The sequence below is a fragment of the Mus musculus genome, chromosome 1, assembly GCF_000001635.26.
Source record: "Mus musculus strain C57BL/6J chromosome 1, GRCm38.p6 C57BL/6J".
NCBI classification, from domain to species: Eukaryota; Metazoa; Chordata; class Mammalia; order Rodentia; family Muridae; genus Mus; species Mus musculus.
The window spans coordinates 98,439,535-98,461,613 of record NC_000067.6 but is presented as its reverse complement, the minus strand read 5'-3'; the positions used below and the strand labels follow the sequence as shown (position 1 = coordinate 98,461,613).

At 38.7% G+C, this 22,079-nt stretch overlaps 1 protein-coding gene and 1 pseudogene across 9 annotated transcripts in view; both read right to left on the bottom strand.

The window, feature by feature from the left end:
- Positions 1 to 22,079, bottom strand: part of Slco6d1 (solute carrier organic anion transporter family, member 6d1) — a 95,899-nt gene that overhangs the window by 55,372 nt on the left and 18,448 nt on the right. For 4 of the 9 annotated variants that reach the window (XM_011248080.2, XM_011248078.3, XM_017312299.2 and 1 more), the window contains exons 5-7: positions 17,868 to 17,986; positions 14,792 to 14,901; positions 1,058 to 1,174 (exon numbers count right to left, since the gene is read on the bottom strand). In XM_011248080.2, coding sequence (XP_011246382.1) covers positions 1,058 to 1,174; positions 14,792 to 14,901; positions 17,868 to 17,986 — 346 coding nt within the window. Of the gene's footprint in view, positions 1 to 1,057; positions 1,175 to 1,706; positions 1,772 to 14,791; positions 14,902 to 17,867; positions 17,987 to 22,079 lie in introns of those variants that run through there. The other 5 variants (XM_017312300.1, XM_017312295.2, NM_027584.1 and 2 more) reach the window with 2 other exon arrangements.
- On the bottom strand, positions 1,624 to 3,907 carry Gm3555 (predicted pseudogene 3555; annotated as a pseudogene).

Genomic DNA, 22,079 nt, shown 5'->3' with positions numbered 1-22,079 from the left:
ATAAATAAATAAATAAAGTTTCTTCGACCAAGGGGCCTCTCTTCCCAATGATGGCCAACTAGGCCATCTTCTGCTACATATGCAGCAAGAGACATGAGATCTGGGGGAACTGATTAGTTCACATTGTTGTTCCACCTATAGGGTTGCAGACCCCTTCAGCTCTTGGGTACTTTCTCTAGCTCCTACATTGGGGTCCCTGTGTTCCATCCTATAGATGACTGAATATCCACTTCTGTATTTGCCAGGCACTGGCAAAGTCTCACAGGGGACAGCTATATCAGGTTCCTTTCAGCAAAATTTTGCTGGCATATGCAATAGTGTCTGCATTTGGTGGCTGATTATGGGATGGACCCCTGGGTGGGGCAGTCTCTGGATGGTCCATCCTTTCATCTTAGCTCCAAACTTTGTCACTACAACTACTTCCATGGATATTTTATTCCCTATTCTAGGAAGAATGAAGTATCCACGTGTTGGTCCTCCTTCTTGATTTTCTTGTGTTTTGGAAGTTGTATCTTGGGTATTCTAGGTTTCTGGGCTAATATCCACTTATCAGTGAGTGCATATCAAGTGACTGCTTTTGTGATTGGGTTACCTCACTAAGGATGATATCATCCAGATACATCTATTTGACTAAGAATTTCATAAATTCATTGTTTTTAATAGCTGAGTAGCACTCCATTGTGTAAATGAACCACATTTTATGTATCCATTCCTCTGTTGAGAGACACCTGGGTTCTTTCCAGCTTCTGGCTATTATAAAAGGGCTGCTATGAACATAATGGAACATATGTCCTTATTAACAGTTGGAAGATCTTCTGGATATATGCCCAGGAGAGGTATTGCTGGATCTACTGGTTCTCTTCAGTACATTCTTCTTTCTCATTTTGTCCTAAATATTTTTTATTATTGGATATTTTTATTTATTTACATTTCAAATGTTATCCCCTTTACTGGCTTCCCCTCTGGAAACTCCCTATCCCATCTGCCCTTCCCCTGCTTCTATGAGGGTGCTCACCCATTCATTTCAAACCCAGCACACCAGCAGAGTTAAGGTCACCTGAGTAAGTTTTTGGAGATCACCATCAATAGCTTTCCCAGTAGTTGAACAGCATATGCCTCCTAATGATGTGGAACAAGTTTGTGACAAGATAGTGAGGTGTCCTCTATGATAGATCTAGGATTATTTAAAGACATCACAATTAGATATGGGATGCACTTGCCTTATGTGACTTAAATTCTAAATAGCTGGCCTACTCAAAATAGAATTATTCCCCAAGAGAGGAGGGGATTGGTTACAATTGTATGATATGCCAGTCTGAGATTACAATGGCTACCAGTAAAACACATTGATGGCAATAATACAGTCAAAGATGAGTTGTTGGGCAAAGGGTAATATTCTCATATACAAGAACAAACTTAATTTGCTGCTGCTGCTGCTATAAAATAATGTCACTTAGCAGATTTAAGAGATTAAGACAAAGTTGAGGAGCCCAGGAAAAAGTTTACTACATTTACAAACATTATACAAGTATTAGGAGGAGCATTCACTGATTTTTTTTTTACAAACATAAGTTTGAACTGTAAATAAATTCATATCATACCCTGATGCAAGACGGGTTTTTTTTTTACATTAAAAAAAATAGATTAATAAAAACATACTAGGTTCTACAAGCAGCTTTCATGGTCATTTCTGAAACTCAGCTCACCATTCTCAAACTAAAACAATGCTACAGCATTGTTAAAAGTGGAGTAGCTGACAATCATTCAGGTCCATCTCCATGTGTGCACATCAGTCGTCAAGTCACAATCTCTCAGCACCGTCAGCCTTGGAGATGCCGGAGCGAAGGTGAGAAATGCCCTCACCCTAACAGAAGCTCATCTTCCCTATCACAGGGTCTGCGTGAGAGCTTAACAGGAAATTCTAATGTCGAAGTCAGCGTCCTTAAGTTCCTTGGAGCCGGTACAGAAACTGTCTTCATGTAGAGCCCACAATGTCCAAACCAACAGGGCAAATGTTCTACTAACAGCAGCTACAGAAGATGGCTTTTCACTGATTCTAGACCCACGGGCTCTGCAGTGAAGGAGGGACACTGAGAGCAACCTCAGGCTGTCATGGTGCCGTCAGTGCTATACAGTTCTGGCTGGATTAGTGTTGCAATCGGAAGCGCAGCACATGGGCAGGATGGACCTCTCAACATGCACGTAGGCAGTGCAGTTAGGAGGGAATGTCTGTTTCTTTTGTTCCAGTACCTTTGTATAATAAAGTTAATACAAAAAAAAAAAGGATAAAAAAAGCTGAGCAATTCCCATAGCCATAGCAGCCTCAGATTCCCAAGCTGTAGTCGTTTCTCTGGCTGGAGAGCAGCACCGTCCCAGAGCTCCTGGTGCGATGCCGAGCCAGCCTGCGGATGCAGCTACCTAAGTTCTCCTGGCTATGGGCGACTGTGATCATCATAACTTCCCAGCTTTCATGTATGTAGGAATGGAGCCTCTCTGGATCAGCCCTTCAAACCTTTTGTAGGTGTAATTGAGAAAAACCCAGTCTTTGGATTTGTAGTCGGGCTCTGTGGTATTCAGCACTGGCTGTAAGATATCAGACTCGGGGAAGTCATCAAAGTTTGAGGTGTCATCTATACTCCGGATTTCTATAGGAATAGCTGCTGGTCTTTCCCTTATGTGCCCCCAGTCTACACCCTCAAAGAACGGATGACCTCTGATTTCTTCCACACCACCATTCCCAATTCTGTTTTCAGAATCAGTACAAAATCTGAGAATCAAGTCCTTGGCTTTCTCAGAGACGGGCACTTCCGGAGGAAATGCCAGCGTCTCCTTCCAGCTCATAACTTTTCTGTACGTTTCTTGTGGTGTTTCGGAGCAGAAAGGTGGAAAGCCTATTAGCATCTCGTACATAATCACTCCCAAGGACCACCAGTCACACAATTTGTTAGAGCCAGTCTGCATGAATACTTCTGGAGCAATGTAGTCTGCTGTTCCAACTGTGGAGTAAGCCAGCTGTCTCCTGTTCTTCTTCCATGTCTCTGCTGTCCACTTTGAATTCATGTTCTGAAATGAGAAGTCGCTTGGCGGGTTATGTGTGAGGTTTCTGTACAATTCAGTCCTGTGAGCTTTCTTTAACCCCGTGCACAAACCAAAATCAGATAATTTTACATGTCCCTTGGCATCTAGTAAAAGGTTGTCTGGTTTGATGTCCCAGTGGATGAAGCCCAGCTGGTGAATTGCATCTATCGCCAAGACAGTCTCTGAGATGTAGAACTGTGTCTCTTCTTCTGTTAAGGTGTCCTTCTTCATCAGCAATGTCATCATGTCACCTCCAGGAAGAAATTCCATGATGAGATAGAGATTCCGTTTGTCCTGAAAACTGTAGAACATCTTCACCACCCAGGCTCCATCTGCTTCCACCAAAATGTCCCTTTCTGCTTGGATATGAGCCACCTGCTCTTTCTCAAGCATGTCAGCTTTCCTCAGGATCTTCATGGCATAGATGTGCCCCGTGTCTTTCTTCTGGACCAGCCGCACCTCTCCGAAAGCTCCTCTTCCTATAACCTTCAGAGACTCAAAGTCATCCAGGCCAAGTCTGGTCCTCTTAAGGCGTAAGAACTCTGTTTCTTTATGAGCATGCTGCGATCGACGTAACTTTTTCTCCTCATCTGCCAATCCTTCTTCTTCCATAGCCACTTCTAACTTCTTCTGCCTGGTTTCTCTCTCTTCATGCTGTAAAATTAGGTTGCTGTAAAAATTCTCCAGTGTGAGCTTGGCCACAGTTACTCTTTCCCGGGTATGGTTGCTCATAGGAAAGGTAGTTGTTGCCCCTGCCGTCATTGCCATAGTAACTGGAACTGCCGGTGTCACCCGCGCCCGCTCAGCCTCCTCCTCAGTCACCGCAGCCTTTGATAGAAAACTTGCCATATGAAAATGCAAGTACCAAATGTAAAAAGGTTATTAAGTAATTAGTGGTGTGGGCAGCACGCTAGGACCAGTGGATAAGGGATACAACTGATCTTTGTTGAACCTGTACCATGCTAATATGATAGGTTAAGGTGTAGATAGAGATTTCCAATATAAAAATTGCATGATGCTTCAGCTGCAGGAAATAGCTGAAGGAAATTGGCCATTTCAATGAGACTATGGAGAAGCCCCTAAAGGTCTCAGATATCAAAATGCAATGTGAATTAATGATGAGAAATATGGTACTTTGCACAGGAAAAATGACAAACCATTTCTACAAGCAATAGAATTTGTCAATGTGAGCAAGAAAGGCCTAGGCTTTCAGTGATGTGCAGGTCATGTGACCAGTATTGCCACTGGCCTAATTATTGTTGGCCAAACAGAAATAAAGAAGGCAATTTCTTATTGTTAGGAATTTGCTAACAACTAATTTGCTCTACAAAGCCACAGTTACTCTGATAACTAAACCACACAAAGACCCAACAAAGAAAAAGAACTTCACAACAATTTCCCTTATGATACTGATGCAAAACTATTCTACAAAATTCTTGCAAACTGAATCAAAGAACACATCAAAATGATCATTATGCATGATCAAGTGGTTTCATCAGAGGGATTCACAGTTGGTTCAATATATGAATATCAATTTAATCCACTATACAAACAAACCCAAAGAGAAAAACCACATGATTGTCACATAAGATGTTGAAAAAGCCTTTAACAGAACAAAACACCCCTTCATGATAAAAGACTTGGAAATGTCAGGAATTCAAGCCCCATACCTAAACATAATGAAAGCAAAATATAGAAAACCAAAAGCCAACACAAAAATGGGAAGAAGATTGAAGCAATCCCACAAAAATTAGGACTAGAAAAGGCTCCCCACTCTCTTCCTTTCTATTCAATCTAGTACACGAAGTTCTAGCCAGAGCAATTAGACAACAATAGGAGGTCAATTCTTCACAGAAATAGAAAGAGCATTTCTGAAATTCATCTTGAATAACAAAAAAACATACGATACAAAAATGATTCTCAACAATAAGAGAATTTCTGGGGGAATTGACTATCATTGACCGCAATCTATACTACAGATTCAAGAAGATAGTATCTTCAGCAATTGTTGCTGGGAAAACTGGACATCTGTAGGTATAAGAATAAATTTTGATCCTTGTCTCTCACTCTGCACAAAAATCAATTATGAATGTATCAATAACCTATCCCAGTATTATACCTGAATCTCTGAAACAATTAGAGGTTAAAAGAAGTACATTTAAAGATAAGGAAAGAGAACCAGGGTCACAAGTCCCTTCCGGTCAGCACCAGCATGGGGTCTCCTTGGGTGCGGAGTCAGCGGACACCCAAAGGTCCCTGGAGGACTCTCCACAAGATGGTAGGACCTCTGGTGAGTGGAACACAACTTCTCTTCCAATCCAACTGCATGGGACCTGAAACACCATTAGGAAAGCAGAAAACCCGGCATGACCAAGATCACAAGTCCATTCTGGTCTGTGCCAGCACCAGATCACGTTGGGCAGGTAGTCGGCGGACACCCCCAAGGTCCCTAGAGGACTCTCCATGCGATTTTAAGATCAATGACCTGACAGCTCCTCAAAGGAGACACCACTTCCGGGTACTGTAACAGACTCCCAGGATAAAGAGCTTGGTCACACCAGTATTTCAGGGTCTCAGAGGAACTTGACTGACAAGAACTCTGACACACCCAGAATTTCAGGTTCATGGGAGCCCACAAGCAAAGGATCACAGAGAAAGCTGGACTCTGAGGAGTCCTGAATCAACTGGGATTATAAGAAGGACAGGCGCCAATCAGATATATTGAGGACAAAAAATACTTGAGATAATCAGATAGCAGGAGGCAAGCTTAAGAACAGAAGCAACAGAAACCAAGGTTACTTGGCATCATCAGAACCAAACTCTCCCACTATAACAAGTCCTGGATATACACCAGAAAAGTAATACATGGATCTAAAGTCACTTCTTATGATGATGATGGAAGACCTTAAGAAGGAAATAAAGAAAGACACAGATAAACAGCTAGAAGCCTTTAAAGAGGAAACACAAAAATGCCTTAGATAGTTACAGGAAAACAATACCAAAAAGAGATGGAATTGAACAAAACCATCCAGGATCTAAAAAGGGAATGAGAAAAAATAAAGAAAACCCAAAGAGAGACAACTCTAGAGATGGAAACCCTAGGAAAGAAATCAGGAAACATAGATGGGAGCATCAGCAACAGAATACAAGAGATGGAAGAGAGAATCTCAGGTGCAGAAGATTCCATAGGGAACATGGACACAAAAGTAAAAGAAAATGCAAAATGCAAAAAGATCCTAACTCAAAACATCCATGAAATCTAGGACAAAATGAGAAGACCAAAGCTACAGAAAATAGGAGTAGATGAGAATGAAGATTTTCAAATTAAAGGGCCAGCAAATATTTTCAACAAAATTATAGAAGAAAACTTTCCATACCTAAAGAAAGGCATGCCCATGAACATACAAGAAGCCTACAGAACTCCAAATAGATTGGACCAGAAAAGAAATTCCTCCTGACACATAATAATCAGAACAACAAATGCACTAAATAAAGACAAAATATTAAAAGAAGCAAGGGAAAAAGGTCAAGTAAAATATAAAGGCAGGCCTATCAGAATTACACCAGACTTTTCACGAGAGACTATGAAAACCAGAAGATCCTAGACAGATGTTATACAGACACTAAGAGAACACAAATGCCAGCTCAGGCTACTATACCCAGCCAAACTTTCAATTACCATAGATGGAGAAACCAAAGTATTCCATGACAAAACCATATTCACACGATATCGTTCCACAAATCCAGCCCTTCAAAGGATAATAACAGAAAAAAACCAATACAAGGACAGAAACCACGCCCTAGAAAAAGCAAGACAGTAATTCTTCAGCAAACCTAACAGAAGAACAGAATGCCAACTCTAACAACAAAAGTGATAGGAAGCAACAATTACTTTTCCTTAATATCTCAATATCAATGGACTCAATTCCACAATAAAAAGACATAGAATAACAGACTGGCTACACAAACAGGACCCAACATTTTGATGCTTACAGGAAAACCATCTCAGGAAAAAAGACAGACACTACCTCAGAATGAAAAGCTGGAAAACAATTTTCCAAGCAAATGGTCTGAAGAAACAAGCTGGAGTAGCTATTCTAATATCGAATAAAATTGACATCCAACCCAAAGTTATCAAAAAAGACAAAGAAGGGCAGGTCATACTTATCAAAGGTAAAATCTTCCAAGAGGAACTCTCAATTCTGAATATTTATGCTCCAAATGCAAGGGCAGCCACATTTATTAAAGAAACTTTAGTAAAGCTCAAAGCACATATTGCACCTCACACAATAATAGGGGAGACTTAAACACCCCACTTTCATCAATGGACAGATCCTGGAAACAAAAAACTAAACAGAGACACATGGACACTAACAGAAGTTATGAAACAAATGGATGTAACAGATATCTACAGAACATTTTATCCTAAAACAAATGGATATACCTTCTTCTCAGCACCTCATGGTACTTTCTCCAAAATTGACCATATAATTGGTAATGAAAGAGGCCTCAACAAATACAAAAATATTGAAATAGTCCCATGCATCCTATCAGATCACCATGGACTAAGGATGATCTTCAATAACAGCATAAAATATAGAAATCCAACATTCACGTGGAAACTGAACAACACTCTTCTCAATGATACCTTGGTCAAGGAAGGAATAAAGAAAGAAATTAAAGACTTTTTAGAGTTTAATGGAAATGAAGCCACAACATACCCAAACTTATGGGACACAATGAAAGCATTAGAAAGAGGAAAACTCATATTTCTGAGTGCCTCCAAAAAGAACCTAGAGAAAGCACAAACTAGCAGCTTGACCACATACCTAAAGCTCTAGAACAAAAGGAAGCAAATTCACCCCAGAGGAGTAGATGGAAAGAAATAATCAAACTGACAGGCAAAATCAACCAAGGGGAAAAAGAAGAACTATTCAAAGAATTAACCAAATGAGGTGCTGGTCCTTTAGAAAGTCAACAAGATAGATAAACCCTTACCAGACTCACTAGAGGACACAGGGTTAACAAAATCAGAACTGAAAAGGGAGACATAACAACAGATCCTGAAGAAATCCAGAACACCATCAGATCCTTCTACAAAAGGCTATACTCAACAAAACTGCAAATCTTGGATGAAATGGACAGTTTTCTAGACAGATATTACATACCAAAGCTAAATCAGGATAAGATTAATGATATTTAAATACTCCCATATCCCCTTAAGAAATAGAAGTAGTCATTAATATTCTCCCAATCCCCATCCAAAAAACCAAAACAAAACCCAGGACCAGATGGGTTTACTGCAGAGTTCTATCAGACCTTCAAAGAAGACCTAATTCCAACTCTCCTCAAACTATTCCACAAAATAGAAACAGAAGGGACTCTATCCAATTCATTCTATGAAGCCAAAATTACTCTGATACCTAAACCATAGAAAGACCCAACAAAGATAGAGAACTTCAGACCAATTTCCATTATGAATATTGATGCAAAAATACTCAATAAAATTCTAACTAACCAAATCCAAGAACACATCAAAACAATGATCCATCCTGACCAAGTAGGCTTCATTCGAGGGATGCAGGGATGGTTTAATATACGGAAATCCATCAACATAATCCACTATATAAAGAAACTCAAAGACAAAAACCACATTACCATCTCGTTAGATGCTGAAAAAGCATTTGACGAAATCCAACACCCCTTCATGATAAGTCTTGGAAAGATCAGGAATTCAAGTCCCATACCTAAACACGATAAAAGCAATCTACAGCAAACCAGTAGCCAACATCAAAGTAAATGGTGAGAAGCTGGAAGCAATCCTACTAAAATCAGGGACTAGACAAGGCTGCCCACTTTATCTGTACCTATTTAATATAGGACTTGAAGTTCTAGCCAGAGCAATTCGACAACAAAAGGAGATCAAGGGGATACAAATTGGAAAGGAAGAAGTCCATGGTTGGCACCAGCACTGGGGAAACTTGGGCACAGACTCTGTGGACACCCCCAAGGCCCCCACAGGACTCTCCATGGGATCTTAGAACCTCTAGTGAGTGGAACACAACTGCTGCTCCAATCCAATCTTGAGGGAACTGAGACAGCATTAATTAGGGAATCAGAAAACCCAACCTGACCAGGGTCACAAGTCCTTTCTCGTTGGCCCCGGCGCCAGCACCAGCACTGGGGCACCTTGGGCTTGGAGTCTGCGGAAACCCCCAAAGTCCCCACAGGACTCTCTATGGGATCTTAGGACCTCTGGTGAGTGGAACACAACTGCTGCTCCAATCCAATCGATCAGGACCTGAGACAGCATTAATTAGGGAAGCAGAAAACCCGGCCTTACCAGAGTCACAAGTCCCTTCCAGTCGGCACCAGCACCCGGGCACTGTGGGTGTAGAGTCTGCAGACACGCCCAAGGTCCCTAGAGGACTCTCCATGGGATCTTAGGATCTCTGGTGAATGGAACACAACTACTGCCAGGAGGCAGATTCGAACACCAGATATCTGGGTGCCTTCCCTGCAAGAGGAGAGCTTGCCTGCAGAGAGTACTCTGACCACTGAAATTCAGGAGAGATCTAGTCTCCCAGGTCTGCTGATAGAGGCTAACATAATCACCTGAGGAACAAGCTCTAACCAGAGACAACTACAAAAACTAACTCCAGAGATTACCAGATGGCGAAAGGCAAACGTGAGAATCTTACTAACAGAAACCAAGACCATTCACCATAATCAGAACACAGCACCCCCACCCCACCCAGTCCTGTGCACCCCAACACACCCGAAAAGATAGACCAGGATTTAAGAGCATATCTCATGATGATGGTAGAGGACATCAAGAAGGACGTTAATAACTCACTTAAAGAAATACAGGAGAACAATGCTAAACAGGTAGATGACCTTAAAAAGGAAACACAAAAATGCCTTCAAGAATTGTAGAAAAACACGACCAAACAGGTGATAGAAGTGAATAAAATCATCTAAGAGCTAAAATGGGAAGTAGACACAATAAAGAAAACCCAAAGTGAGGCAACACTGGAGATAGAAAACCTAGGAAAGAAATCTGGAACCATAGATGCGAGCATCAGCAACAGAATACAAGAGATGGAAGAGAGAATCTCAGGTGCAGAAGATTCCATAGAGAACATTGGCACAACATTCAAAGAAAATACAAAACTCAAAAAGATCCTAACTCAAAACGTCCAGGAAATCCAGGACACAATGAGAAGACCAAACCTACAGATAACAGGAGTAGATGAGAATGAAGATTTTCAAATTAAAGGGCCAGCAAATATCTTCAACAAAATTATAGAAGAAAACTTCCCAAACCTAAAGAAAGACATGCCCATGAATATACAAGAAGCCTACAGAACTCCAAATAGACTGGACCAGAAAAGAAATTCCTCCTGACACATAATAATCAGAACAACAAATGCAGTAAATAAATACAAACTATTAAAAGCAGTAAGGGAAAAAGGTCAAGTAACATATAAAGGCAGGCCTATCAGAATTGCACCAGACTTTTAATCAGAGACTATGAAAGCCAGAAGATCCTGGACAGATGTTATACAGACACTAAGAGAACACAAATTCCAGCCCAGGCTACTATACCGAGCCAAACGCTCAATTACCATAGACAGAGAAACCAAAGTATTTCACGACAAATCCAAATTCACATATTATGTTTCCACGAATCCAGCCCTTCAAAGGATGATAACAGAAAAAAACAATACAGGGATGGAAACCATGCCCTAGAAAAAGCAAGAGTGTAATCCTTCAACAAATCAAAAAAAAGACAGCCATAAGAACAGAATTCCAACTCTAACAACAACAACAAAAAAAAAAAATAGGAAGCAACAATTACTTTTCCTTAATATCTCATAATATCAATGGACTCAATTCCACAAAAAAGACATAGAATAACAGACTGGCTACACAAACAGGACCCAACATTTTGCTGCTTACAGGAAAACCAATATAGTAAAAATGGCTATCTTGCCAAAAGCAATCTACAGATTCAATGCAATCTCCATCAAAATTCCAAATCAATCCTTTAATGAATTAGAAAGGGCAATAGGCAAATTCACCTGGAATAACAAAAAACCTAGGATAGCAAAAACTCTTCTTAAGGATAAAAGAACCTCTGGTAGAATCACCATGCCTGACCTAAAGCTGTACTACAGAGCAATTGTGATAAAAACTGCATGGTATTGGTATAGCGACAGACAAGTAGACCAATGGAATAGAATTGAAGACCCAGAATTGAACCCACACACCTATGGTCATTTGATCTTTGACAAGGGAGCTAAAACCATACAGTGGAAAAAAGACAGCATTTTCAACAAATGGTGCTGGCACAACTGGCAGTTATCATGTAGAAGAATGTGAATTGATCCATTCCTATCTCCTTGTACTAAGGTCAAATCTAAGTGTATCAAGGAACTCCACATAAAACCAGAGACACTGAAACTTATAGAGGAGAAAGTAGGGAAAATCCTCGAAGATATAGGCACAGGGGGGAAATTCCTGAATAGAACATCAATGGCTTGTGCTGTAAGATCAAGAATTGCCAAATGGGACCTCATGAAACTGCAAAGCTTCTGTAAGGCAAAAGACACCGTCAAGAAGACAAAAAGGCCACCAACAGATTGGGAGAGGATCTTTACCTATCCTAAATCAGATAGGGGACTAATATCCAATATATATAAATAACTCAAGAGCGTGGACTCCAGAAAATCAAATAACCCCATTTAAAAATGGGGCTCAGAGCTAAACAAAGAATTCTCCCCTGAGGAATACCAAATGGCTGAGCAGCACCTGAAAAAATGTTCAACATCCTTAATCATCAGGGAAATGCAAATCAAAACAACCCTGAGATTCCACCTCACACCAGTCAGAATGGCTAAGATCAAAAATTCAGGTGACCACAGATCCTGGCGAGGATGTGGAGAAAGAGGAACACTTCTCCAGTGTTGGTGAGATTGCAAGCTTGTACAACCACTATGGAAATCAGTCTGGTGGTTCCTCAGAAAATTGGACATAGTACTACCGGAGGATCCCGCAATAACTCTCCTAGGCATATATCCAGAAGATGTTCCAACTGATAAGAAAGACACATTCTCCACTATGTTCATAGCAGCCTTATTTATGATAGCCAGAAGCTAGAAAGAACCCAGATGCCCCTCAACAGAGAAATGGATACAAAAATGTGGTACATTTACACAATGGAGTACTACTCAGCTATTAAAAAGAATGAATTTATGAAATTCTTAGGCAAATGGTTGGACCTGGAGGGCATCATCCTGAGTGAGGTAACCCAATGACAAAAGAACTCAAATTATATGTACTCACTGATAAGTGGATATTAGCCTAGAAACTTAGAATACCTAAGATACAAGTTGCAAACCACATGAAACTCCTGAAGAATGAAGACCAAAGTTTGGTCACTTTGCCCCTTCTTAGAATTGGGAGCAAAACACCCATGGAAGGAGTTACACAGACAAAGTTTGGAGTTCAAATGGATGAAAGGATGGACCATCTAGAGATTGTCACACCCGGGGATCCATCCCATAATCAGCCTCCAAACACAGACACTATTGCATATGCCAGCAAGATTTTGCTGAAAGGTCCCTCATATAGCTGTTTCTTGTGAGGCTATGCCGGTGCATGGTGCACACAGAAGTGGATGTTCACAGTCAGCTATTGGATGGAGCCCAGGGCCCCCAATAGAGGAGCTAGAGAAAGTACCGAAGAAGCTAAAGGGGTCTGCAAGCCTACAGAAAGAACAAAAATATGAACTAACCAGTACCCCCAGAGCTTATGTCTCTAGCTGCATATGTAGCAGAAGATGGCCTAGTTGGCCATCACTGGCCCCTTGGTCTTGCAAACTTTATATGCCTCAGTACAGGGGAGCACCAGGGCCAAGAAGTGGGAGTGGGTGGGTAGGGGATGTGGCGGGGAGGATATGGGAGACTTTTGGGATAGCATTTGAACTGTAAAATAAGAAAATACCTAATTAAAAAAAGAAAAATTCGTAGTGTACACTTATGATGAATGCAGAGTTTTAAAAGTTTGTCAATGTCAAGGTAAATAGTGTTTTGCTAATATAAAATTATTTCTTTTTAAATAAAGATGAGGAAAGAGAATTCTAAATATGATTTCAGTGGCTTGAGATATAATGTAAACAATGAAGATGTGGAAACTCAAAAAATAAAAATGCCTCTTTTCTGCAAATGAAAATCATGATAGAATGACCCGATAAAATACTAAGTGGAAAAAAATCTTCTCAAATATATATGACCAACGGAGATTATATAAAAAGAACAAAACAATTCTAAAGACGGCAATGAAACCCACTTAACAGATGGTCTAGGAAGCTATACTGAGAATTCTCTAAAACAAAACTAGACCTAATTCCCATCCTCATCTCAAGCATGATAGCAAACGGAGGTTTTTTTCTTCACTGTCTCTACAGATTCCTAGATGCCATGTCCTTCAACAAAAGAATGAATAAGAGATATGTGGTACATTTACACAATGGAGTGTGCCTCACCTCTTAAAAGTAATGACATCATGGAATTTGCAAGCAATTGGATGAAACTAGAGGACCATCATTCTTAGTGAGGTATCCAAGATCCAGAATGATAAATATAGGATATATTTACTTATATGCAGAGATTCACTCTTGAGTAAACTATAACCAACTACAGTCCTTATATCCTGAGTTGTTATTTAGGAAGGGACTAGAGGCAACAAAAATAGCTTAATTCATACTTTGAAAGGAATAGGGAAAAGGATCTCTCTCTCTCTCTCTCTCTCTCTCTCTCTCTCTCTCTCTCTCTCTCTCTCTCTCTCTCTCTTCCTATTTGCTTGTAGTTCTTTCTCTACAGTTAACAGAGAGGCATTTGGTATACATAGAAATGGAAAGGGGGAAGAAAGGGAAAGAGAGAAGATTCATAGTATATTTTAATTATAAAATAAAACATTTCCTAAAAAGGAATGGGATTGAGGAGAAATAGGAACAATGAAAGAATGAATATCTCTAGGAAAAAGAAAATGACTAAAAATAGGAAATATATGCAATGTAGGAATGCAAATTCTAATGTGAGTTAGGAGAATTCAATTGATGTTATTTTCAAGATTCTTGGAAGTGTTATTTACAGTGTAAAAAAAAATGTGTGAAAATTGGCACCGTGCAATCTATATGCCAGGAAGAATGTTATAAATAGAAAAATATATTCAGAGTAGGATTAGTGCATTAAAAGTGGCTATCTATGCATTCCCATGTCTGTTACTACTATGACAGGCCTGTTTATAATACAGAGAAACAAAGGATTTTGTTTTAAATATTGTGATATTATTTGTGTTGTGGGGGCTATGTGCTGACACAGAGTTCTTCCAATTCATGTAATTTTATTAAATCTCCCATTAATTCTTTCAGAGAGAATAAACACAAAATTGTACCAAATCAATTAAAAATAAATCAAAATATTATTTCTGAATCATTATTCTCTAACCCTATACCTGTCTTTTGTAATATCAAAAAAGGGAGTTATTTCTTTCCATTATAAGGAAAATGTACAATTTAGTAATTTATCTAAGAGACTCCAAACCTTTCACGCAAATTTAAATTAAACACCTTACCATATTCTTGACTCTATAAGAAAACTACACAGGTCACTTTAACTGGCTTGTTAACAGAAATATTTTACTTTACCCAAGTAGCATGAAGAACACTCTTCAAATTATTCTTAATTTCCTTATTTTTAAGTCTCCTGTCAAAGGTAGGAGGTTCCTGACTTTTCTCAAGTCTTATCTGGCGTGCACCTATAGGTCACGAGGAAAATAATATTTTCTTAACTACACATCAGTATGAAAATATACATCATGAACTTGTACACATTATAATAATCACATTTAACATAGAATAACAGGTGTTATGTTAAACACACTAAAACCAATGTGTATTTTAGAGTGCAAATTCTTCAACAACAGCAATGCTTTATAAGACACAATTCTTTGATAATTAAAATGTTTAAAATTTGCAATTAACCACTATGTATGTCTCTTAACTGCTGAAAGTATGGTATCTATGGCTAAATTGTTTCCTAATTTAAATAGAATTCAATAGCCATATTCAATAAATAACATATAACAGTTCAAAAATGGCCACTCCAAAAAATGACTTTTTGTATCACAAATTATTTTATGAGAACAAGTTAAAAGTTTGTACAATACAGAGTAATAATATAAAATATTAATAAATGTAATTATAATATTTTCATTCTTGTATACATATCATTACACTTTATTATTTGGCATGATCTTACTCACAACCCTCTCTTACTCACTTTACCTCATCTTCTCATGGAGCCCATTTTCTCCCTTCATTTCCTAAATGACCCTTCCATGACAGCCTTTTTCCTGCAAGTGTTATGACTATTCTTCATATCTGAGTGAAGTCCACTAGGTAACACATTTCTTTATCCAGTAGTTTGTTGTTGTATTACTAGACAGGCTTTAAACCATGGTTGTTTGAACAGTGCAATTAAGAGTAATGAATGTTTCACTCTCCTTGGATAATGTTTCATTGGCATTTCCTTAATGTCAGCTACTCTGGGTGGCGAGGGATCCCAGTTGTTAAACACTTTAAACATTTTAGGTTAGCATATAAAGTAGTTGACTTCCTGGTTTTTTTTTTTTTCATGTGTATATGTCATCCTACTCTGTTCTTATTTGTTCCCTTTCCCTATTGTTCTCCCATGTATTATAACCACCTACCCCCATTGATTCCTCTCTGTATAAGTCTTACATTCTGCTCATGTATTATCTGTATTTCAGTGCTATCTATCCCATTTCCCTTATGATCTTTTCATATCCTCACTTCATCACTTATCTAGTTGTCACACCCACAGTACCCCTGCACGCACACACACACACACACACAGAGAGAGAGAGAGAGAGAGAAAGAGAGAGAGAGAGAGAGATACATATACTACTCACAAGAATGTGTAGACACATGCATATTTTTTATATCTATGCCCCACTTTTAGAAGAAAAATATTTGGGACCTGACTGTCTGAGTTTCACTTGTTTGAATTTACATAAGCAACCCTAGACCTCACAATTTAATTTTTTTATACCTGAATAAAATTCCATTGTATATGTGTACTATGTTTTCTTTATCATATTAAACTGTTTACAAATATCCAGATTAGTTCCATCTTCTAGCTATTGTAAATAGTAGGTAAAGATACATAGCTACTCAGGCATACATATGGGAGGGTCGTGAAATTAGGTTATATCATAGATTTATTTTCAGTTTTTTTAGAAAGATTTCTAAATATGCATAAATTTGTGTATGAGAAAATATGTGCACATGAGCTATTTCTTGTATAGTCCAGAGGTAGAGGAAGTTGTGAGAAAACTGGGGTCCTCTGCAAGAGTGGTTTGTATTCTCAGCAGCTAAAACATCTCTCTAACCCCAGATTTTCTCAATTGTTTTGGAGGAACCTCCAGAATAACTAAAGAAGCTTATATTGCATCCAGCACTGAGTAAAGTTTTTTTCTCTTCCTACGTTCTCCTAAGCATTAATTTTCTTGAGGACAGCAGATCTGACCACATTGAGATGGAATTTCAATTCAGGTTAAATTTCCATAATAGAAAAATGATACCAAATGTTCTTCAAATATTCATTGTCTATTTGTATTAAAAAAAAAAACCTGATTATTTAGCCAGAGGTTGGTGGCACACACCTTAAATCACTGCAATTGGAAGGGAGAGACACATGAATCTTTCATTTCAAGAACAGCATGATCTATTGAATGAGTTCCATGATTTCCAATATAACCAGGGCTACACAGTAAATCCATGTCCAAAAAAAAAAAAAAAAAAGAGTTCCAACATAGGTTCTGTTAGCCTAGGCTCTTATGAGATTTGCTTTACAGAACTGTTTTAGCTGTTTCCCAAATGTTAGTGTATATTGTACTTTCATCCTTCATTTTTATTGATTTCATTTCGAACTGAACCTAAATGTTCAGGATTTTCTGTGACCCCTTTTCCTCTTTCCCTACTTGCTCTTGGCTTCATCATTAGCAAGTCCAGTCCTTCACTGGCATTAGACCTTCTTTGTAATTTCAGTTTGTATTGAAGAGGGGCTGAGGCTTCTAGACTCATGGACTGAGCAACTACTGACCATCATTTCAAAACAGACATTGCTGGATTAGTTGCATCAGAGCTTGTAAGTCATTCTAATGAAATTCAACAGAGAGAGAGAGAGAGAGAGAGAGAGAGAGAGAGAGAGAGAGAGAGAGAGAGAGAGAGAGAGAGAGAGAGAGAAAGAGAGAGAGAGAGAGAAGGAGAGAGAGAGAAGGAGAGAGAGAGAAGGATAGAGAAAGAGAGAGAAAGAGAAAGAGAGAGAGATTCATTCAATAAGTTCTCTACAAAAGAAATCTGAAAAACAAACCCACTGGCTAAATATATTTTAGTATACTTTCATGTTTTAAAGCACCTATATACTTTAAATAAAATGGGATTAAAAAGAAATAATGAAAAACACAAATATATATATATATATATATATATATGAATAAAATATAGCTCATATATATAACATTTGGATGTGATCCTGCTTAATTTGATGAAGAATAACAATAAATTAATAATATTCCTTTATCACAGAGCAATAACAGTTGGAAGGCATATTCATTTTAAAATTAGTTTGCTGGTGCTTTGAAAATTGGATCAGAGGGTAAAATAAACTGTTGGTAATTATATTTCTTTTTATACTCACCAGGTAAACTAGAGGGAAAACCCAACAGTGGTAAAGTTGTACAAAATGCAAATACAGCAACAAATATAAAAGTTCTCCACCAACCACGCTGCAGTATTCGAATCCTCTGACGATGTCCACTTGTGCAGAGAAAGATGGAAAATTTCAGTTAGGAGCTTTTAATAAAAATCATAATTTGTTGGTAGAAATTCCTGTTTATTTACTTGTAGTATGTTACTATTAATTTGGGGCTTTGCTGACAAGAGCCAGGTGTCAGCTTTCACTGTTACTGTTTTGTTTTTCCTCCCATCAGATCCTGACTTCCCATACTTCCCTTTCCAGTTACATGACTCAGGTAGCAGAAAGTCCTGCTTGTAATGATTTAAAATGTTCCCATTTAATCTGTGCCTATGGAAAACCAAAACTTGTTTCTTTTTCTGGCTCCTTTAATCTTATACCTTGACCTCTGTAGCAAGAAACCTTGCTCCTTAGCTTGTACTACTTTTTCTAGCTTATGGCATCTGACCTTTGAGGTCACATGACATCTATACTTATTTTGGATAATGTCTACTGACTAATGAGTACCTATCATGCATATCCTTTTGGGTCTGAGTTACCTCACTCAGGACCATATTTCCTTGTTCTATTCATTTGCCTGTATCCTCATTCTTAATAGCTAAGTAGTATCCCATTGTGTAACTGAACCACACTTTTTGTAGCCATTTTTCTGTTGTGGGACATCTGGATCGTTTCCACCTTTTGGCAGCTATGAACATAGTGGAACACATACCTCTGTGGCATGGTGGGGAACCTTTTGGGTATATGTCCAGGAGTATAGCTGGATCTTCAGGTAGGAACATCCAGATTGATTTCCAGAGTGGTTTTACCACTTTGCCATCCCACAAGCAATAGAGGAGTGTTCCTCTTTCTCCACAGCCTCACCAGCTTGTACTGTCACCTGAGGTTTTTATCTTGGACATTCTGATTGATATAAGGTGGAATCTCTGGGTAATTTTGATTTCATTGCCATGATAACTAAGGACTTGGAACAATGCTTTAAGTGCTTCTCAGTCATTTGAGATTCCCCTGTTGTGAATTCTCTGCTTAATTCTATACTTCATTTTTTGATTGGGTTGTTTGGATTTTTGGTGGTTACCTTCTTTGGTTCTTTATATATTTTGGATATTAGCCTGCTATTGGGTGTGGGGTTAGTGAAATTTTGTTTTTGTTTTTCGTTTTGTTTTTTGTTTTTGCTTTTTGTTTTATTTTGGTTTGGCTTGGATTGGTTTTAGTTTTTTGAGACAGGCTTTCACTGGATGTCCTAGAACTCACTCTGTAGACCAGTTCTGGCCTTGAACTAAGAAATCTGCCTGCCTCTGCCTACCAAGTGCTTGGATTAAAGGTGTGTGCCACCACTGTGAAGATTTTTTTCCCAATCTGTAGGTTGCCGATTCGTCTTACCGGACTATGTTCTTAACCTTACAGTAGCTTTCCAGATTCATGAGGTCCTATTTCTCGATTTTTTTTTATCTTTGAGCCTGAGCCATTGGAGTTCTGTTTAGAAAACTTCCCCCTGTGCCAATGAGTTCAAGTCTATTTACTACTTTCTCATCTATAAGATTCAGTGTACCTGGTTTTATGTTGATGTCCTTCACCCACTTGGATTTAAGCTTTCTGCAAGGTGACAAATATGGATGTATTTTCATTTTTCTACATACAGATTGTTACTTAGACCAGTGCCACTTATTGAAGATGCTTTCTTTTTTCCATTGTATATTTTTGGCTTTCTTGGCAAAGATTAACTATCTGTAAGTGTGTAGTTTTATTTCTGGACCTTCAATTCTATTGCATTGATCAATGTATCTGTCCATGAACCAATACCCTGCAGTTTTGATCACTACTGCTCTGTAGTATAGCTTGAGGTCAAGGATGGTCATTTTCCCTTAATTCTTTTATTGAAAATGGACATATTACTGAATCATTTCTAAAGATATAATTCAATACTTAGCAAATACTGATGGCATTATTTACAGAATTAGAAGAAATACCCTAATATTCAAATAGAGACACAAAGACCCTAACCTGAAAGAGACTATGACAAAACCCATTGCTGGAGAAATCTCAATACTGGAACTTAAATTGCACTGCATTCTCATAGTGCCTAATATTGCATGGTATTTGCACAGAAATAAGCACATAAACCATGGGATAGAAATTGTGAGAAACAAAAGTTACACTGCAGATGTATAATTATGAATGAAGGGAGAAAATCACAGTCTGGAATATAGGCAGCTTCTATAAAACTGGTTCTGGGAAATGTAGATGTCCATATGCAGAAGATGAAATCAGATCTTTCTCTCAAAAAATCATTTAAAATGAAACAAAGGTCTTAATCAAATCCTGCAAATTTGAATATAGCAGAGAAAAACTGAATGAAGGAACGTTAAGGTAGAGGCACAAGCAGGAACTTCCAATGCACTGAGTATGTGGGTTCTTCTCTCATTTCCCTATGCTCTTTCTCCACCTTCTCAGCAAATCATTTGTCTTTCTTACTAGTTTTTCATTTTCAAAAAGTGACAGCACACCATCAAAGTTTGCTATGCAGCATATTTTATTGATGTGATAGTTAACATATTTGTGCATTGACTAAATTTAAGATAGTTACTACTTTTATTTCTTTACATTATAGCACTTCATCTAAGTTGGTAAATTCCTGATGGATAAGGTTTATATTACTATATTATATTTATTATATTATAGTATATTACTCCAGATTTATAAAATTACTTTTCCCTATGAGTTTTATATATTAAATATTTACGTACTGCTTGGGCATGAACACTGCAGATCATCTCAAGGTCCCAAAAGGACTCTCCATACCACAGACACCCAAGCACACCCAGTATCTTGGGATCACTGATGAGTGGAATGCAACATCTGTTCCAAAACAACCCAGAGGGTCACGGGCCAGCAAAAATAGGGACATAGGAAACCCACCCAACCAGCAGCTGGGGTTCATTCCACTCGGAGCCAGCCCCACAACACCTTGGACATGAACTCTGCAGACAGTCCCAAGGTCCAAGAGGACTCTGCATGCCACAGGAGCACTAGAACACCCAGGATCTTAAGATCACTGAGGAGAGTCCACCTCCAGAAAGAGCTCTGACCCTGGGACTCAGGTGAGAAAACCATCTTGTATCCTGCGTCTTTCAGATACCAGTCCGCACAGGAAAGCTCATGGCTGCAGAAGCAACAGAGCTTCATGGACAGGGTCTCTTCAGGTCTTCATCTTCAGCCAAGAGGTGGATCTGAGCTCCAGAACTCTTTGCACCTTCTCTGCAAGAGGAGAGCTTGCATGCAGAGAGTGCTCTGACCACTAGGATTCAGGAGAGAGCTGGACTCCCAAGAGTACTGAGTGAGGCTAACAGAATCACAGGAGAAAAAGGCTCCACCCAGAGGCAGCAAGAACTTATAACACCAGTGATTACCAGAATCTTACTAACAGAAACCAAGAACACTTGGCATCATCACAACCCAGTATGCCCACCATAGAGAATCCTAGATACCCCAGCACACCTGAAAAGCAAGATTTCTATTTAAAATTATATCTCATGATGCTGCTAGAGGATTTTAAGAAGGGCATTAATAACTCACTTAAAGAAATACAGGAGAACATTGCTAAACAGGTAGAAGTCCTTCAAGAGAAAGCACAAAAATCCCTCAAAGAATTACAGGAAAACACTGATAAACAGGTAGAAGACCTTAAAGAGGAAACACAAAAATCCCTTAAAGAATTACAGGAAAACACAACCAAACAGGTGATGGAATTGAACAAAACCATCCAGGATCTAAAAATGGAAGTAGAAACAATAAAGAAAACCCAAAAGGAGACAACTCTGGAGATATAAATCCTAGGAAAGAAATCAGGAACCACAGAGCATCAGCAAGAAAATACAAGAGATTGAAAAGAGAATCACAGGTACAGAAGATTCCATAGAAAACACGGATACAACAATCAAAGAAAATGCAAAAAGGTCCTACTTAAAACAACCAGAAAATCCAGGACATGATGAGAAGACCAAACCTAAGGATGATAGGTATAGATGGGAATGAAGATTTTCCACTTAAATGGCCAGTAAATATCTTCAACAAAATTATAAAAGAACACTTCCCTAACCTGAAGAAAGAGATGCCCATGAACATACAAGAAGCCTACAAACTCCAAATAGACTG